Source organism: Talpa europaea (assembly GCF_964194135.1).
Source record: "Talpa europaea genome assembly, chromosome: 2".
Classification (NCBI taxonomy): domain Eukaryota; kingdom Metazoa; phylum Chordata; class Mammalia; order Eulipotyphla; family Talpidae; genus Talpa; species Talpa europaea.
In genome coordinates, this window is record NC_140068.1 from 91,938,691 (window position 1) to 91,958,121 (window position 19,431).

At 54.6% G+C, this 19,431-nt stretch overlaps 1 protein-coding gene across 1 annotated transcript in view; it reads right to left on the reverse strand.

Moving 5' to 3' along the window:
• GLP1R (glucagon like peptide 1 receptor) overlaps positions 1–16,616 on the reverse strand; it is a gene marked incomplete at both ends in the record, with an annotated part of 33,377 nt that extends 16,761 nt beyond the window's left edge. Inside the window, 5 exons of the mRNA XM_084257545.1 lie at positions 219–325; positions 670–788; positions 7,795–7,902; positions 8,809–8,905; positions 16,539–16,616. Coding sequence (XP_084113671.1) covers positions 219–325; positions 670–788; positions 7,795–7,902; positions 8,809–8,905; positions 16,539–16,616 — 509 coding nt within the window. The remainder of the gene's footprint in view (positions 1–218; positions 326–669; positions 789–7,794; positions 7,903–8,808; positions 8,906–16,538) is intronic.
• Positions 16,617–19,431: the final 2,815 nt, after the last annotated feature.

Genomic DNA, 19,431 nt, shown 5'->3' on the forward strand with positions numbered 1-19,431 from the left:
GTTAAACTTAATGTTAAAACCCAACATTACATGTTCTCTTCCAATTCTTTTCAAAACAGAGAGCTTAGTGCTTGCACAAATATAATCAGGAAACACAATAAATCCTTTAGAAATGAAGATTGCTTAAGAGAGGGCCCTGCAGTAGTGATGTTTTGGTTTGGTATCCCCTCCTCTGTGAGGAGACAGGATGGGAAGTGAGGATACAGCAGCGCCCTTACCTGAAGCCCAGGAGGATGGCGGAGGCGATGACCAGGGCAGAGAAGGACAGTGCGTAGCCCACGGTGTAGATGATGTGGAGGGACAGGAGCTGCTCCTCTGGGGAGTCCTGCATGCACATGGGACACGCTGGACACGGAGCAGCCGAGCCCTCCTCTCCCATGTCCTTTTTCCCCTACACGAGGGCACAGGAGGAGGCCCAGGTGCAGCCCCACCTGGGATCCCAGGATGAAGAGAGTAACCGATGGGGATGGTTCTCAGATTTCCAGGGCCCCTTTCTGAGACAGGGAGGTGAGCACACACCCCACCTCTATCTGGAGAGCCTGGTGTGCAAAGCCCCCAGAAGCAGGAGCAGACAAGATGGCTACAGGCCAGCCTGCCAGATGCCGGGGTCCCTGCCCCAGTTACCCCCTGGTACCCCTTTAGTGACTCAGAGCCACCTCTCCCACTCACTCTCTCCCCTCGCTTGGACTCCTCACACTCCGACAGGTCCCTCCAGGGCAGGCTGGAGTTGTCCTTGTGTAGCCACAGGCCTTCGGCGGTGCAGAACCGGTACACGTGACCCTGCAGCACTGGGCCAGAGATGGGGAGCTGAGCCTCGCCCAATGCCACATGCCCCGCACCCCCACCCCGGGGCCACCCCGGCTCCCTCAGAACTGACCCTTCAGAGTTAGTAACATCTCTCTCCCCCACCTCCCCCTCACCACTCCACCTTCCTCTGCCATATGCTCTCTGAACCCAGGGACAGGAAAGGGGTTACTAAGGCGACGACCACCCAGCCCCACCCTCAGCATTTCCTCTCAGCCACCCCGGGATGCAGTTTGATGAATCCATATCTTTGAGGTGAACATTGGTCCACTTCCATGTCCCTGCCTCCAGCCTTACATCACACAACAGACAAGGACTAGCATTGACCAGTAGTGACCCTAAAAGCTCCACTGCCCCACTTTAACTTCTAATTCTCAGGGCTCAGCGCCCTCCCTCTAGCATTTCTCAGGCAGAGCAGACCCTGGGAACAAACTAAAAGCTGCTTCCCCTGCTGCAGGGGGAAGGCTCTGAGTGAAGGAGGAAGAATGGAGATACCACCCAGGCCCTGGGCGGCAGTGGCTGGTCAACAGTGTCCTCCAGGACAGAGGGCAGCAGGACCTATGTCTGGGCAGGACGTGTGCATGATGGGGAGCAAGGCCAGCCGAGGGCCTGCCTCACAAGGGCCCAGGAGGGTCAGACCACTGAGGACAGGGTCTCTAATTCACAGTCCCAAACCTGCCCACCGATATTGTGTGCAGAAAGACCTTTACTGCAGTGACCAGTCCGGTGAGAGCCCTCTCCCCTCACTGTCAGGTGCCAGGAGGGCCTGCCTGTGGGGCCTTTGTCCCTCCTTAGCCCATCCCAGCCACCCAGCACCGCTGCCCAGTTCACGCTTTCCCTTTCTCCTGCCCCCTTGCATGAACAAATCCTGAACCAGGTCCCTCTTCAGAAGGCAGAACTTTCTGGCAACATAGTGAGGTAAATCAGCTTGCAGTTGGACTATTCTAGCAGAATCTGCTTTGAAAAAGAGACTTCACTGCTGGTGGGAGTGGTGTGGTGAATAGAGATGTCGAGGTGTGAAGCCGTACCCCCAAAATCTAGGCAGTATTGCTAACCAAAGTTACCACAAGGAGAGAGAGGGATGGAGTGGGGGGGGGGAGTGAGGGGAGAGAGACTGAGAGAGAGGGGAGAGAGAGGGGGGAGAGAGGAGAGAGAGAAGAGAAAGATGGGGGTGGGGGGGGTCGGGGGGAGACTTACCTGGAAGAGAAAGAAAAGATAAAATCTAAATGGAGGAATTCCGGGAGTGGGAAGTCATGTCCTAATATCCCCATTTATGAACCAAATTGGGCAAAGGCAAGAGCAGAGAATGGGGGGCATGTGGTTTGATTTTAGCAACTTGAAGGGTTCCTCTCAGGTGCCCATATGCCTCTCTTATCTGCTGAGGGGATGCCTCGAATTCTTCACCAGAGGTAGAGTCTTCTGCTAGGAGATCAACCCAGGCTTCAGCATTGCTAACCCCAGAGCAGGGAGGGGACTTGGCCTGGCTCCATGGGACATGAACCTGAGCCAGAGCCTTCTCTCCAGCCTGTTTGGATGGGAGGAAGGGGTGAGAACAGAGGGAGGCAGAGGGGCCAGGGGAGGGAAAGAATATGGCGATGGGGCACACACCTCAGAACTGCTGGTTGACCCAGGACTCAGCCCCCAGCATGTGAGCCTAACAATACCCACTCGCCCCGGCTGGCACTGAGCCTGGCACTGGCACTGGGCCAATCCACCACTGCTGGTTCCCCCGGCCCCACATGCTCTCTCTCCAGGCAGAGCACTCACAGGATCATGTCTGTGACTCTGCTCCATGTCTGACACCGCAAGCACCACAACCACCTTACAGGGCTGGGCACAGTTAATCTCATTTTACGGATGAAGAAACAGAACCTCAGAGAAGCCCAATGACTTGCTCAGGATGGTCTAGCCAGGAAGGACCAGAGTCAGGATCCAAACCCTCCGTTCTTTGCCTTCCGAGGCCCTAAGTTTACAGTCAAATGCACTAACAGTCAGCAATGGCCGTGCGCAATTTCTCTGCTGCTCGTCCTCTGGACTTGGACTTCTAGAAGATGCCCACAGTAGGGAGGACCCCCAGCAGTCTGCACTATCCTTAGGCCTGCTGGGAGGGTGGGGAGGTGGTGCATGCACAGATGTGTGTTATAGGCACAGTGTCAAGGAATGACTGCATCCCTGAGACACTCAGGAGCTCATGCCAGTGCGCTTGTCAATAATCCTTCATTAGCAGCGAATATTAAAAGCCAGGGCTGGTTTCCGATCGGCCCTGTGGTCCCCAGATGCCCATCTTGGCTCAAGGTAGGGTGAGCATGGGCACAGTCCTGCTTATCATCCCAGCTTTATCTGGCCCGGGAGCTGCTGGTAAATCACAACCAGAGACTTGGCTTTGGTCTTGTCAACACTGGGAGGCAACGGCCGCATGCCAGGAGGTCCAGGAATATTTCATTAAGCCAGACCCTGGTGCTGGAAATAAAACCCCCAATTAAACACTTCCCCTCCCGGAAACTGCAGCGGCGTCTATAATCAAGCTAACAGCCGCCCTTCCACATGGACGCAGGCACTCAGGGCTGTGGAGAGCTGCTCACGAGCCCATTAGCTCCCGTACCCTGGCAACCATGGCAGCCAGCTAGGGCTACTGGGCCCCATCACACATAGAGACTGGGAAGCTAAAATTTGGACAAGGTGGTCCAGGCACACCCTAGAGCGGTAGAGTGAGGGTCAAAGGAAGGGCTGGAACTGAAGGCGTCAATTTGGGGCAGGGGAGTGGGGAGAGTATCACATTGTGGCTGGGAGAAGCAGCTCAGTTTCTGACTATATAGACTCAAGGTTGACCTGCTGTGGGACCTTCGGCAGATGTCTCTGGGTCTCAGTTTCCTCACCTGTCAAATGGGAACCATAATGACTTCCCATATCTGTGGCTTAAGGACCAGCAGATAAAGCATGTGTCTGCTTGGTGCTTAATAGGTCCACAAAACCTGGTCATTGGCCTCCCTGGTGGCGCAAGGGGTTAAGCACTGCACTATGAAGCAATCCACAGCCTCTGCAGCACTAGTTCGATCTCCGGCTGGCCAGGGAGATATCCACATGGCGAGGCAGACCTCTCCTGTCTTGTCCGCTGCTCCCCTCAGCAATGTATTTCAGTCAGTCTGCCTGCTCTGTTCCCCGCTCTGTCTCTGGTGAATCCTCTCACACACCGCCGCCCCCACCCCGCACCTCTCTATACCCTAGTTCTTGTATGCATAAATAAATAAATCTTTAAAAAAAAAAACCTGGTCATGATGGAGGCCCTGCTGCTGTCCCATCCCAGTTTCTCAAAGGGGTGCTCCTTCACTGGGGCTAGGACTCAGGAGATCCCCCTCAGCCGGAACTCCTCCAGGGTCAAGAATGGGGGCCCCCCTGGTAGCGTAAGGGTTTAAGCACAGTACTATGAAGCTATCTGCAGCCTCTGCAGCATGAGGTCAATCCCCGGCCGGCCAGGAAGCTACCCACATGGCCCAGCAGACCTCTCCTGACTCGCCCGCTGTTCCCCTCAGCAGTGTATTTCAGTCAATCCGCCTGTTCTGTTCCCCACTCTGTCTCTGGTGAATCCTCTCACCCCCACCCCCCACACCTCTGGCCTGTACCCCAGTTCTTGTATGCATAAATAAATAAATCTTTAAAAAAAAAAAAAAGAATGGACCTCTGTCCGCCCTCCACAACACAGGCCTTTGGTGAGAGCTCCCGGGCTCCACATTACTTGGGGAAGCGCCTGTCAGAGTTTCCAAGAATTGTGAGTTATAGACTATTTTAAAAGCATTTTACGACTCTCGTATAATTAGAACTAAGCTAACAAACAGGTAGGGATCAGGAGGGGGTGCAGCTAATGAGACAGGAATGATTTGTAACAAGCAGATCAGCTGTTTGTGGGTAAACGAGGCTGCTGAAGGGCCCTCAGGCTCTCTGAAGTCACTCCGGCTTTCAGATTTACAGAGAAAATCTTGTTGACACCGGATATCTCCTTCCTTAACTCACCCGTCCCTCCCTTTTCGCGCCATCCTGAGCCCCAAATTCTGAATTAGAGGGCTCAGAATCCAAGGGTTTGGCGGGCTTCCCCGGGACAGCTGAGGTCTGAGATGGGCCCATCTCCCAGGGGGGTCCGCGGTCCTCCCTCCCTGGAAAGCCCTCTCTCCACCACCATCTTCACCGATACGCCCCTGCTGCTTCAACACTTCATCTTAGCCAAAAGGCCGAGAAGCAATAACCCTGCTGCTTCAATAACCACTTTGCATTCCATTCTTTTTCGAGTCACTCATTCTCCTGTCCGGCTGGACACCCTGCAAGGCTGACCCCTACAGACTGCTTTGCTTGGGCCTGCTGCCTTCCATGGGTTTGGTCAATGGGAGGTCAATCTGCAGAAGGTAGGAGGGGAGGAGGGAGAGGTTGAGTCGTTTCTCCCTTGCTCCCTTCAGGCCTTGATTTGGAGGTTCTGGCAGTGGCTTCGTCCCTCTGGGGCTATAGCCCTGCTCTGTCACCATGACCTCCAGCTATTATGTGGGTCCTGTAGCCCCATTTCTGCCCCATTAGGGTCTAAGGACATTAAAGCTTTGCTCTCTTCTAGTCCTTGCTGCTTTAGAGACCTACTGCCCTCTTAATTCTGCCCAGACTTTATAAGGGGCCCTCCATTAATTTTCTTCAAATTCCCAGCTGAGTGTATTTTCTGCAGGGACTCTGCCTGAGACACCCCCTCTTGTCCCTGCTGTCTCCCCAACTCCAACTCACACAAACACTTCCTTGAAAACTCCAGACTTCCCTCTTCCTGCTCCCCCAGGCCCTGGTGGTGGTCAGGGAAGCCCCAGGTGCCAGCCTCTGCCAGGGGGAGCTACCCAGTCAGAGACAGTGATTATGCTGCAGGAGCCAGCAGAGGGTGTCTCTGTGAGAGGCCTCACTGAGGGAGAGGGGGAGGGAGGCAGAGTCAATGATTTCAAGTGTCAAAAAAGGGAGTGAATTAGCCTGGTGAGTCCGGGGAGGGGGTGGAGGCTGGCAGGGGGCCTGTGCAGCGACTGTTATCTTCGTGGAGAAAGCAATAAAATTGTGTTCGCTCATAAACGGGCACCACCAGGACCTATTTCCTGCTCAAATAAAATTAAAGGTGATGGATGGAGCCTCCAGTGGCAGGCAGAGCTGGGGGCGGCTTAGAGCTGAATGATGGGCCCTGTCCTGCTTCTGGCTCCCTGGGGTCTAGAGGCACAGCCCAGGCTGGCCAGGCAGCCAGTCTCAGAGCCTCAGGAGGCAGGAAAAGTATGGGTATTGTGGGAGGTGGGGTAGGTGTGTAGGGTAGGTGCAAAAAATTAATAGCTACCATATTTTGAGATCCTGCAAACCTCCCAACACCGACATCACCCGACTGAATCCCATCTCCCAGATCAGCAAACTGAGGCACAGAGAGGCTGGGAACTTGCTCGAGCTCACAGAGCCACTCAGAAAGTCGGCCAGCAGAACCACCAGATTGCACAGTTCAAATTTTTGGTCAGGGAGAAGGCAGACAGCTCATTGCTCTACCTTAGGGTGTCCAGCCAGCAGAGGCCCAGGCCACTCATCTGTCTCTGTACTCAGAACCACAGGCACAGGAGCACACGTGCACACACATGCACACGTGTGTACATGCATACTGAAGGGAACTTGGTGCAGCAATTAAGCAGACTAACTCCTGGATCTGCTACTCTCTAGCTGTATGAGCTTGGAAAAATCACTTAACATCTCTGTGCTTCAGTTTCCTCCTCTGTAAAATGGATAGAGTATTTGCTTCATGGGATTGTGGTGAGGATTCAATGAGTGTACAAACAAAAAGTGCTTACAACAGGCCATGGAAGTGCTGTGTGAGGAGCCACTGGGCCACTCTCTCTTGCCTAGACTTTCCAGGCCCAGCCTTTCCCTGTGCCCCTCAGAGTGTGATGGGTGTGTTGGGAGGGGGGAGAAGGAGAGAGACTCCTTAGGAGTCCCACCTGGGACTCATCTCACTTCATTTCTGTGTTCTGAGGTGAAGCTCACGCCAGCCCTGGCTCGATGTTCCACTCAGGGGCCACCACCTCCAGGAAGACCTCTGGCTTCTCACTGTATGACCTCATTCTCATGCTTGCTTCTGGGCCAATGTCTGCTTGGTCTCCAGCCCCTTCAAGGCACAGTGGTTAAGAGCACAGGCTGGGTTCCCAGGCTGCCTCTGCCATTTACCATCACACTCAGACCAGGTGATTAAACTCTCCTCATCTGTACAACAAGCAGAGCCAAGGGGTAGTTGTAAAGACAAAGTGCATACTCTGTTGTAAGGCAGGACTTGGCACATAGTAGGTACACAATAAATATCAGTTATTTATTGAGCTCCTTGGGGCAAGGGTGCTGGCCTCTTATCAGTCTTCCCGTTGCCTGGGAAGGTGGGTAGAGGTGGGAGGGCATTAAATACCTCTCAGTCACAGTTCCCAGGCAGGTCTGTACCCCAGCAACCCTCTCACTACACAGCTACATGGTACAGGCAGGAGTGAGGTGGAAAGAGCCTGAGGCATAACCCCCAATACCCTGGCCCATGAAGCCCTAAAGAGTCAGGAGGTGGCTGGGTGCCACTACCAGATAAGGGGTACCCATAAAAACACGTTATTCACACAAACATATACATGCATCAGAGCAATGACAACCCTGGGTAACACCCCACTCCCAGGCTCCTTTTTTAACTGGTAGGTGGAGGGATCTTTCTCTCTTAAGTCAGACCCCACACTCCCTACCACCACCATTTGCCAACATAAGCCTCAGGTCCGGTGGCATCTGCTAACTACCCCCAGTGCCTGTTCCCCCACTCCTGGAAGACAGCAGACCACTCCTGAGGAGACATAAGACCTCTAGGGTGAGAGGCTGTGTCACAGATGAAAGGAAGGAGTAACCCCCCCCCCCCCCCCCCCCCCCCCCCCCCGCCACCAGGGCCTCTTGGATATGGGAGGAGGGTGCTCTGCAGGGGGAGGGGCTCACCGCTGCTGGCCCAGGGCAGGTACCAGGGACAGCTGACATTCACGAAGGAACCAGGCAGCCCATCTGGCCAGCAAGCATAGTCGTCAAAGGTTCGGTTACAGAATAGACCTGTGGGCAGGGAAAATAATCTGAGTCCCAGCCTGGCCTGGGTACTTCCCCTCCTTGGCCCTCCTCATCAAGGAGGCTGGCGGGGGGACCCTGCTAACCACTGCTGAGCTCTCACGTGATGCCAAGCACTGTCCCCACCCAGCAGGTGCCAAGCAAGGGGGCTAGGCCACTTGTCAGTATTGACTTTGAGCAAGTCACTTAATGCCTGTGCTTCCTCATCTGTAAAATGGAGGTCACCTTGGGCCCAGAGGACCTTGTGGGAATTAACAGTATATGTTCTGTAGATACCTGAACACAGTTAAGTGCTCAATAAACCACCCCTAAAAGCCTATTCTTAAATTATACATGACAGATGAAGGGAAAGGAGATGCTCCAGAGGCTGATACACCTTTCCTAGGTCACCGTGTCGTGATTTCAGAGTCAGGCCTATCTGACGCCAATTCACCCCACAATCTCCCCAAAACATTTGTTCCTATAAATATGTTGCTTGTAGTCCCTCCACAGGTGGGAAAAACTGAGCAGGACATAACATGGAAAGGTCAGGTCCTTGCTCTTGAGGGGCCCAAGCCAGGGCTGAGGAGGATTAAGACAGCAACAGGTGGCTGACTGCAGAGTCAACAGGTAAGAGCCAAAGACCTCAGAATTCCTTGTGGGAATATCTCCTGGAGAAGCTGGGATTTTTACTGGACCCTGAAGACTCTGAGAATTTTCCATAGTGTAGCAAGGGCAGGAAGGATCTGGGTGAGGGAACAGACTGGCCATAGGAATGGAGGCACGGGGCAAATGTGTGATCTTAAAAGGATTTTTGAGCCCAACCATGGACTTGGGGGCCTTCGGAGCCTTTTAAAAAAGTTGGGAGTTGGTGGAGTGGGGAGCACTGAGGATGAGGACCCCATCTGGACTCACCTGTGGCTGGGGGCGGCTCCTCAGTCAGGAAATCCTGGCACTGGCGCCGGTATTCTCGCCATTTCTGCACGGTCTCCGAGAGGGACACAGAGGCACCCTGGGGGGAGGGGCAGAAATGGTGGGCACCGTGGGTCTGGTCAACTTCTTGTCTGCCCTCGACTCTCCACCCCCCCCCCACACACACACACTTGGCGTTTTGATTTCCAGGGCACCTCAGAGCCTTAAACTCCACCAAGCACTGGCCAGCTCTGAAAGGAAAGAGACCAGACACCCCCACAGAGAGGCTCCAGTAGGTGTTCTTCCACCTCTACCTCCCCCAGGGCCCTGGCAAGATGCTTGTGTACTGACTGCTCATCAAACCTCTCCTGGATTGATGTTGCTGGGGCAGAGAGAAGGGGTGTCTCATTCATGGTCTCCTCTGACCTCCCCAGGAAGGCGGGGAGTGTTCCTCAGGGCCCAGACTTCCTTTTTTGTCATGGGCTCCTTTCCAGAGCCCAGAAGCCAGGTTCTCTCACTTTCAACCATTCAAGTAGGGCTCAGGGTGGGAGAGGAGCTCCGGCAAGGTTGCACAGCATCTCAGGGAGCGGAGCTAAGGCTACAACCCCAGGTCCCTGGATCAGTGACAGTGAGGGAGCCCTGGAGGGCCCTGGGCGTGTGTGACAAAGCCATTAGCTGCCCTCCTGCAAGATGCAATCATGTTAGCTCCCAGATCAGCACGACCCTCAGGGTCCCCTTCTGACATAACAACACAAATCAAATCTTCAGTCCCGCTTCTACCAACTGGGGGGGGGGGGTTCTAAGAACAGAGAGGGATGGGGTCTGAGATGTTCCACAACAGGAGGGCAGCCCTGCAAGGGGAGGGGTCCTCCTGTCTATAGGTAGGGAGAAAGAGACCTCAATTTTCAGGTAAGGTAACAGAATAGGCTTTTTAGCATAGAGACCCAGACAGACCCACCCAAGTGAGAACTGTCCTTCGGAACCCTGCTGTATACTTCCTTTAGATATGTCTTGGGACTGCGTTTCCTTTTTATTGCTATTTTTCCTAAGCAGGCTTAAGATTATAAATATTCCACATTTAGAGGCTACAGATGCAGAAATGACCAGAGAGCCCCTTGTGTAAAATTTAGGGCCCATACATAATGTAAAACAAAACTTCACTTTTCGAAATCACAAAAATGTGCCCATGTACTGAAATTAAAATAGCTTCTCTCTAGAAGCTTCTACTCCTGGCTCGTGGAGCCCTACACACCCTGGTCTGGTTTCTGGCCAGTTCAAGCTGGAGTCCTGGCTTACAAGACTCCTCCCGTAAAGACAGATTGTCCTGCTCTCATGCCTGGGGAGTCCCAGGGACAGGGCAGAGCCAGCCACATTCTTGGAGTGTGTGTGCTGAGGTCACTTTTTCTGAAGGACAGATCGCCTCTGAGGGCAAAGATCAAGTGTATTTGTTTAAAAATTAAGTAAAAGAAGGACCTCCCTGGTGGTGCAAGGGGTTAAGTCAGCACTATTAAGCTTTCGGCAGCCACTGCAACACAAGTTCGATCCCCAGCCGGCCAGGGAGCTACCCACATGGCACGGCAGACCTCTCCTGCCTCGCCCGCTGCTCCCCTCAGCAGTGTGTTTCAGTCAGTCTGCCTGTTCGGTTCCCCGCTCTGTCTCTGGTGAATCCTCTCATTCCCACCCCAGCTCCCACCTCTGGCCTGTACCCCAGCTCTTGTATGCATAAATAAAATATTTTTAAAAAATAAATAAAAATTAAGTAAAAGAACAAGGAATCAAACACAACAGCAAAGGCAGCACTGCTTTCAGCAACCGGGGTGCAGCATGGATGTCACCAGAACTGATGCTAGTGTACCAAATTCCAACCCCTCCCCACCCCCACCCCCGCCCCCACTCTCCTCCCTGCTTGGATTGCTGGAGGTGGGACTTGACTTCTTTTCCTAGGAGGAAAGGAAGCAAGGTCACTGGTGGGAACTGGGGCAGAAGGAGAATGTGTGGCAGGAGTCGGGAGAGGGATCCCATGGAAACCAGAAGCCTGGTTGGGGAGATTGGGCAAGACTGAGGACACCACGGGGAGGGCCAATCTTGCGACCAACAAACACCCCAAGAAGCTTCAAGACAGAGGCCACTCTCTGGTACCTGCTCTGAGCAAGGCTGTGGGCCAGCAACTAACTTCAGACTGCCTCAGGGAGCCAGGGCTGTGTCTCTCCGTCTCAGACTGAGGGCAGGATGTATCTCCCCTCAGACTGGGGCAACCTGAGGCAGGGCTGTGTCTCCCCTCAGACTAGAGCTCCCTGAGGGCAGAGCTGCGTCTCCCCACTTCAGACTGGGGCTCCCTGCAGGCAGGGCTGAGCTGTGTTTCCCCCAAGATAGGGAACATCCTGACAATAGGGGTCCTCTACCTTCTCCCTGCACCAGTTCAGAGTCTCCAAATACTGCTCACACACACACACACACACACACACACACACACACACACACACACACACAAAGTCCCTAGACCTCTGGCCTCTACCCTAACTGGTGTTTATGGAAGCCATATTATGCCAGGCTCTGGGGTGGGGACAAGGGGTGGAGGTGTTAAGAGGTGACATGAGGAACACTTATGAATGACAGAGCTCTGGTCCAGGAGAGCCCTGGCTACTTGGGGGTGGGGTGGGGGGTCAGAGGCCTTGCAGGACACAACAGAGGAGGCAACTGCTGACAGTGTTCAGGGAGGGGCTGGGCCAGGCTCAGTGTAGACTCCAAAACATTAGGGACACTGGACCTGTGGGTAGCTATGAGTAGAAGTGGGAGAGACTGGACCTGTGAGGGGAGGGGTGGGCATTTCGGCAAGAGGACCCAGCAGGGATAAAGGTGTGGGGGGTGGACATGAATGCTGTGGATGGCAGGGGAAAGCTGTGGATTTTCTGGGCCAGGGAGCACAGTAGGCAGCAGCTGAGACAGATGCAAGACTCTGGCCAGACAAAACTGGGGCCTCCCTGAGCAGCAGGCCCCATGCTCGGGTGCACATAGAGGAGGCTGAACCTTCTGGTCCAGCTTCGGGCTCAGCAATAAGCCTGATCCTGGCTCCCCATATATAAAGTCTGTGACCGCATACATGAGTTTCAGGTTCCTCTAGACTCAGCATATACACATGCAAAATGGGAGTAACAATAGGCACAACTGCCACCCCATCACTGTGAGGATGGAGTGACTTAGAAGAGCTCTGGGAGGGCTTTCCCAGTGGCACAATGGGTTGAGTGCCATGCTGTGAAGCTGTCTGCAGCCTCTGCAGCACGGGTTCGATTTCCTGCCGGCCAGGGGGAAACCCACATGGCGTAGCAGACCTCTCCTGTCTCAGCAGTGTCTTCGGTCCTTCTGCCTGTTCTGCTCCCCACTCTGTCTCTGGTGAATCCTCTCACCCTCCCACAGCTCTGGCCTGTACCCCAACTCTTGTACAAAAATAAATAAATATTTAATAAAACAAAAAAGAACAGCTCTGGGAGCAGAGAAAAGGTGAGATCAGGGGGCGGCCCTTCTGATTTCTGCTGTTTTTGGGAGAGCAGAGCAGATTTGGAAAGTGGCCTGGCTTCCTGGAGCATCTGGGTCCCACCTCTCCCCCACATGTGGGATCAACAAACTCTCAGAAGGAGGAAATGAACATATTTTCATAGTTCATGCCCACGGACAAATCATTTGCTCATTTTGTGATATCTTCCGGCAGCAACCACAGTAGGTGGCAAAGCAAAGAGGAGAGATTCAGAACTCCATGGCCCTGGGCAGGAAATGTGGGGAGGGCCTTGGGCCCCACTTCAGCCTCCTGTGATATGAGCCTCTGTTGCAAGCCAGGAGCGATGGGCCTGAGGTTGGAGGCCCCTGCTCTCACAGGAGCAGAAGCTGGCCCAGACAGGACGGCCGTGATGCTGGTGGTGCTCAGGGCCTGAGCAGCCTGCGGGAGGGCTGGCTGCAAGTTTTTAGAACTGCAACTTGCTGGACTTCATGGGATCTCTCTGAGAGGATGAAGGCAAATGAGAAGGCCTGGGCTGGGTGGAGGTTACATTAAAGAGGGGGTGTCTCAGATTCAGGAGTTTGGGAGGAAGCAGAATAGGAGAAAGAGGATGTGAGGAGGGAGTAGTATGCAGCAGAGAGCCCTGGACAGAGGGTCATAAGCCCTTGGTTTACAGCAGAACACACTTTAATTTAGGGGCCTCAGTTTTCCCACCTGTAAAATGAGCATATGATTCTTCTCAAAGGGTTACTATACAACTCAACAAGATAAGGCAGGAGAACATCCTTATGAACTATGCAGCCCTGCGCAGAGGCAGTGTGAGGAGAGAAAGGATGTCTGTGGAGTAGACGCTCTCGAGGCGAAGGGCTTTCCTGCCCCTGGGAAGGCATTCCAAAGACTGGATGCTGACTTCAAAAGTCCCTCCTACCATTTTATTTCTCACTCTGAATACTGGGCACTGTTTTGGTTGAGGGGTAGGAGGAAAGACACCTTGCCTCTCTGGGTTCCAGAGAGGGGGAAAAGGGGAGCTCTCCCAAGGGGAGAAAGAGGGCTCCATCGGCACCTCCCGGGCTCTCCCAGCTTGGTGCACTTCTTCATTTTCCCTGGAGACTCGTCCCAGGACCCCCAGATGCCTTCCTCCCTGCCTACCTCCCAGTCCCAGAGCCCAGCCATCACCATCAGCCCCTGTGCTGGACCAGGGGCCTGCCGGAGCCCTAGCTCTTTGCCCTTTTTTTTTTCTCTTAAGGGTTGTAGGTATCTGGGCAGAAGTTTAGGGAAAGGAAAACTGCACACACATTCCCACATGCACAAGACCCTCACATGGACACGCTGTGACACGTGTTATCACACACCCCATCCAGCACATTCTTACATTACACATTGAGACAGAACAGGTCTCTCTCTCTCTCTCTCTCTCTCTCTCTCTCTCTCTCACACACACACACACACACACACACACAAATTGACTCACATAGACTCACCCCACACTATCACACATTCTGTCACAAGCACCCACACATGGACACATACTGGCAGACCCCTATGCACACGACATCAAGATTTCTCTCTCTCTCTCTCTCTCATACACACACACACACACACACACACACACACACACACACACACACACAGAGGAATCTGACTGGGGCAAGCCACAGCTAAGGAAGGGCCTGTTTTCCCCAGCAAGGCATCCAAGGGAAGGATGTGTGGTTTCCCAGCTGCTCCTGCCCCAGACCCTGCCTGGGGTCCAAGTCCAGCAGGGAACTCAGCTCAGAGCAAAGTCTGCACTGACCGCTGTGCATGGACCCCGTCTGCCCTTCACCAGAGTGCCGAGCCCACTCCAAGCCCTGTTCTGCAGCCCTGAGGAAGGCTTCCAGATTCCTAGGACGAATGGGTCAGTTCCCCCAGCTGCAGTTTCAGGATGCCAGCATCTCAGTCCTCACCACAACCCTGTGTAGCAGCATTAGTGATCTCTATTTACAGATGAGGAAACTGAGGTTCGAGATGGTTGCGTGTCCTATGCAAGATCTCCAACTGAAAGCAGACCCCATATTTGAACCCAGTTTTGTCCAGTTCTAATTTTGGGTGTCAGAGGCTTGCCTGACTCCTGCAGACAGCTCTCACACATGGGTCTCGGGCAGGTAAGGAATGAGGCAAGGGAGGGGGGTGCTCCTTCTCAGCAACAATGAAGGGGTGGCCTAGGTCACTTTCAGAGCTCAAGTCGACCCTCACCCACCCACAGAGAGCTGCTCCCAGCCTGGCCGGAGGGACATGGACAGCTCCCTTTGCCTTCTTCCTTAGTCCCGCCGACGCAGGCTGGCATTAAGCACCTGCTCAGCCCTGTACCCCCTTCTCCTATCTGTCCCTGATATGCTGGATCACCTTCACAGGGAACCCTCCTTTACTGAGCTTTTGTGTCCACATTGGTGCAATGGAGGGAGTAGTTCCAGTCTTGCCGACCACTTGAGCAAAACATAAATTGCAGAATTCACCATTTTTTAGAGCTTTGCAAGAGGCACGAGGTTGTCATGTGACTGCAGTCTGGCCTCCAAGCTCCTGTGGCTCAGATCTCTGCAGTGTCTAGGGGTTCTCAGTGCCCTCCAACAAGAGCACCCCCCCAAATCCATCCTCTCCACTCAGAACCTGGCTCTTCCTGTCCTGCTCTGCTTCCCCCGGCCTGTGATGGACCAGGACATGCGGCTTTTGGTCTGGTCCAAGGCTGAGGAATGAAGGATCAGAAGAAAGGGCAGATGCCAGGAACCCAACCCCTCTGGGAAAGGGAACTTGGGGGAGAAGAGAGGCAGCTTCCAGAACCTGTCTCTCCCCTTTCTACTTCCTTCACTCCACAGAGGGTCTGCAAACCAAGCAGGGGGGTAAGATGGGGCCAGGTAGCTGAGGTTTCCACTTCCACCCAGAGGAGGAGGAAAAGCCGGTCATGGGTCTGCAGTCCTGGCTCCCAAAAGGACCTAAGAAGTCCAGGGAAGCCAAGACCTGCTGGGCTGGAAAAAGGTGCCAAGGGAGAGAGGGCATCTCTTGGGGTTAGGGGCAGCACCTGGGCTGGAAGCAGGGAGACAGAGAGCCCGAGTCTGAAAGAGAAATTGGGGGGCTGAAAATGGGCTGGAAGCCCATTTGGAGTCTCAGCCAGGAGTGGAGTAGGCCCTCATCAAGGCAGGAGCCCCTCATCCTGCCTCCCATCTGGTCTGGGATACACTTCAGAGCAGATGCAGTCTCCTGCCCAAAGGTCTCAGTTCTTTAGGTCTGGGCATAGGAGAGGGAAGCTCTGGGAAGAGTTCTCTGGCACAGGCTCCATATTGGCCCTCTGCTCAGTCTTCTCACAGCATCTTTGGATAGCTCCCCTCTCCCAAAGCAGGCCCACCATAGTGCCCCTGGGGCAGGAAAGGCAGGGAGAACCACCTGGACCTGAGAGCAAGGCTGCAGGGGTGCACCTGTGGCCTGCTCTCCTCTGGTGGCACCAGGAAAGCCCAGGTGTCTCTGTGCGTCAATCTGTGCCCTGGTGTGTCTTGTCAACCAGAGGGATCAGAATAGGGTATCAGGCCAGTATGTGAGGGGGGACTGACTGCTTTCAAAGGAGCAAGGAGCCTCCTGCTCATCTGCAGCAGGGGCTGGGGGGGGGCACTCAAGTTACATCTGGCAGGTCATGGGGAAGGACAACGAGCTAAGCTGCCACTGTGGGGTCCTTGGGGATAAGAGTCAAAGCTGTACTGGGGTGCTGGTGAGGGGCAAACAGAGCTGGGTGTCCACACCCTGGCCCTCTGCATCCACCTGAGCCTGGGGGACGGGTGGGGGTGGTCTTTGATGGCTGCTGGGTTGGGGAAGAGGCACCACCAGGGAAGGAGGCCCAGGGTAGTGGGAGAAGTGAGGTCAGCTGTGCCAGGGGCGCTGACCTGGGTTTACTAGAAGGAGTTAGGAAAGTGGTCTGGGGAGATGCAACGCACAAGTCAGCGCCCGGGGCTGCAGGCCAGCTGGTGCCACGCAGAGGGGTCAGGGCGGCAGGGAAGCGGCCCCTCGGGGATCCGGGAAGTGGTCAGTCATCCAAGCCCCCACCTCGGCCACCCAGTCCAGGGCGGCCAACTCTCCAGACCCTGCTCCCTCCCAGCCTCTCGCTTCCCTCCGCCTGCAGGAGCGGAGTTTCGCCCAAGTCCGGGTCGCCCCTGCCAGGACGCTGCGCCTGCAGCCGCCGCACCACCCACCTTCCCCTGTCCCCAGGGTCAGCGGAGCTCACCTGCGGGCGGGGGCCGGCCCTGCCCACCGCCCCGAGCAGCAGGAGCGCCAGACGGAGCGGGCCGGGGGCGCCGGCCATGGCGGGGCGCTCAGGACTGGGCCATCGCTGCCACCTGCGGAACCGCGCGCGGCGACTAATCCCAGGCGGGCGGCGGGCGCCGGGGGAGGAGCCGGCGCGGGGCCGCCCCGCCCGCGGGAGGGGCCGGGCGGGGTCCCCTGGCCTTCCGCCCCGCGGGCGGAGGCGACTAACCTAGTACCACCGCGCCGCTCAGCTGGTGCCACCGCGCGCCTCAGCCCGTCCCGGGCCCCGAGGTACCCGGCGCTGCGCTCCGGGTGAGCGCTGCTCGCGTTTGGGAAGCGCAGGAGCCCGAACCCCAGCTCCGAGCGCCGGCCGTGCCCTCCACCCGCCCCACACCCCGGCACCGTGGACCTCCACTCAGGATCCCCGGGCCAAGGAAAGCCAAACACCCCCACTTTTTCGGGGTAACACCAAGGACACGGAGGCCAAAGGAGCTCAGGGGTGTAGTCCAGGGTCACGCCGCCCTTCAGATCCCTCCCAGAAAGTGTAACCCTACATCTGTGAGTGACTAGAAAGATCCAACCAGCAGGGCTACCCCCTCCCCAAGCCCTCTCCGCATTCCCGGACTCTGTCCCCAAAGCCGCCCTGGGACAATCAAGGTTGGCGGGAGGAGGGGGCAAAGATGACAAATAGATCAGTGGGGTCTTGAAAGTGAGGGGGTCTAGAGGGATCCCCCTGTCCAGCCCCACTCCTGCAGCGCCTAGGGCTCCTGCTCAGTATCACCAGGCTCTCATAACCCGGGTCTGTGTGACATCAGTGCCATGGCTGTTCCTGTGCTGCCTGTATCTCTCTCTCTGCTTTGTGGGAACTCTAGTTTTTACCAGCTTTTATGTCCCTCCACCCCCAAACACAATATGATGAGGGGTCAGGCGTAACCAGTGGTGCACAGACTCACCCTCAACCAGGTCGTGGGGGCCTTGTTAGAAGGTACTGGTTTTCTGTTCCCTAGTGCTAGTGAGGAATGGGGGTTAACCCCACCCCCACACACTCAAAACACTCAAACACATTTTGATATCACTGCTGGGGAGGGAGGGGGCCGCAGCACTCAGCCCTGGACCTGCCTTGGGCATGTCTGGAATATTCCAAAGGGAAAGGGAGTCTGTTGGAGTTAGCTGCTCCTCAGGGAGAGAACAGAACTTCTCAAAGCCCAAAGAGAGTTTGGATCATCTAGGGAGAAAGGGAGCAGGGGGAGGGGAGTGGGGAGAGCAAGTGGGAGGGGCCAGGGACTCTCTTTAGACCAGAGGGACCCTCCCCTCCCGCTAGTTCTACCTTTATATCCTGGGAGTCAGGTATTTCCTCTCTCCCCAGCCCAGAAATCAACCTGGCAGCCACCTTCCACTCACCACTTAGGGTTAGCTTGTTCAGCTGCTTGTGACAGAAACCCCCAAATAGCAATGGCCTATCAAGGGCTCTGTGGTGTAAGGCAAAGCCAGAGGTTCAGCCCAGGGCTAGAAAGCAGAGACATCCTCATCTTCAGGATCCCAGGCTCATCAAGCATCCACCATTCTCAAGATCTAGGGTTTCCACCTAATGATCCAGGGTGGGTGGTCTAGCTGCACCCATGCTGTCCACACACCAACCAGCAGGAAGGAAGAAAAGGTAAGGACCCCCACAAGTAAGGACACATCCTGACAGCCACAGTCATCCGTTATCCGTTCCATACCCACTGGTAAGAACTTAGACATGTGGTACTCTTAGCTCCGAAGGAGGTGGAAAAAGTACTTCTCATTCCAAGCAGCTGCTGGCAGGGTTAAATATTGGGGCTTTCATTACTCTCGAAGAATGCAAAATAGAGAGATAGGTAGTTAGGTAAATAGATATTTAGGAAAGCAGGATTGGAGTGGAGCGAGAAGAGAACCAGGTAAACGGGTAGAGAAATAGTCAGATAAAACCAGGCTTTTGTTATGAACTTATTAACAGATATACAAGTTAAGTTCATTCAATAAATATTTACTGAGCACAAAGTATGTGCCAGACACTGAACTACATCCTTGGCATAAAGTGGTGATGCTGTCCCTCTCCTCAAGCACATTATATTCTAATGCAGGAGGGGACACTACACACATAATTAATGGAGTCATTTATGTAATTACAATCTGATCAGCCCTGTCAGGATGGACAGATGCTTGAAAGCCCACTTTCTCTCTGCCATGGAACTTTGCAAGAAGATTTTGTGCTCAATAAGTACAGAGTAGGCGCCCCAGGAGCTGCTCTCAAGCATGGAGGGCAGGAGTGGTTGGATAATACCCCAGCTCCTCCTCCTCCTGAGTGCCAGTCTCCCAGAGACCCCAGGAATAACCTGTTTAATAATGCACATTGTGTTGGTTTCCTTCCCTGACTAGTCTCCATTTCCAGCAGTGGGGGACTAGTCCTCTCCAGTGAAAATAAATTGCTCATCCTTAAACCCTTGCTCAGGGTCTGCTTCTGGGATAACTCAACTTAAGACAGTGGGCATGTGAAACTATCCAGGGCTGGGGACAAGCCCCTTGATCCCAGAGGCATTTGGGTGGCAGATTACTCAACTTCTCCTTTGAACACCTGGGAGTCCAAAGCCTCTGAGTTTGCTCTGAGCCTGACATCTCATGAGCAGCTACCTCTCTGGATTATAACTGTCTCTTCATTGACCAAGGCTCCCAGCAGACCAGCTGTATTTCAGCACTGGCATGGGTCTGAACCTAGTAAGTGCTTGGGGTTGGAAGACTCTGCCTGGGCCTTCTGTAGATGAGCCCTCGGCTCTATGGTCCCGTGTTAGGCATTTGGGAGATTTGTCTTTCCAACTTGCAAGCTAAGTAAACTTAAGAGTAGGTCCAAGGTC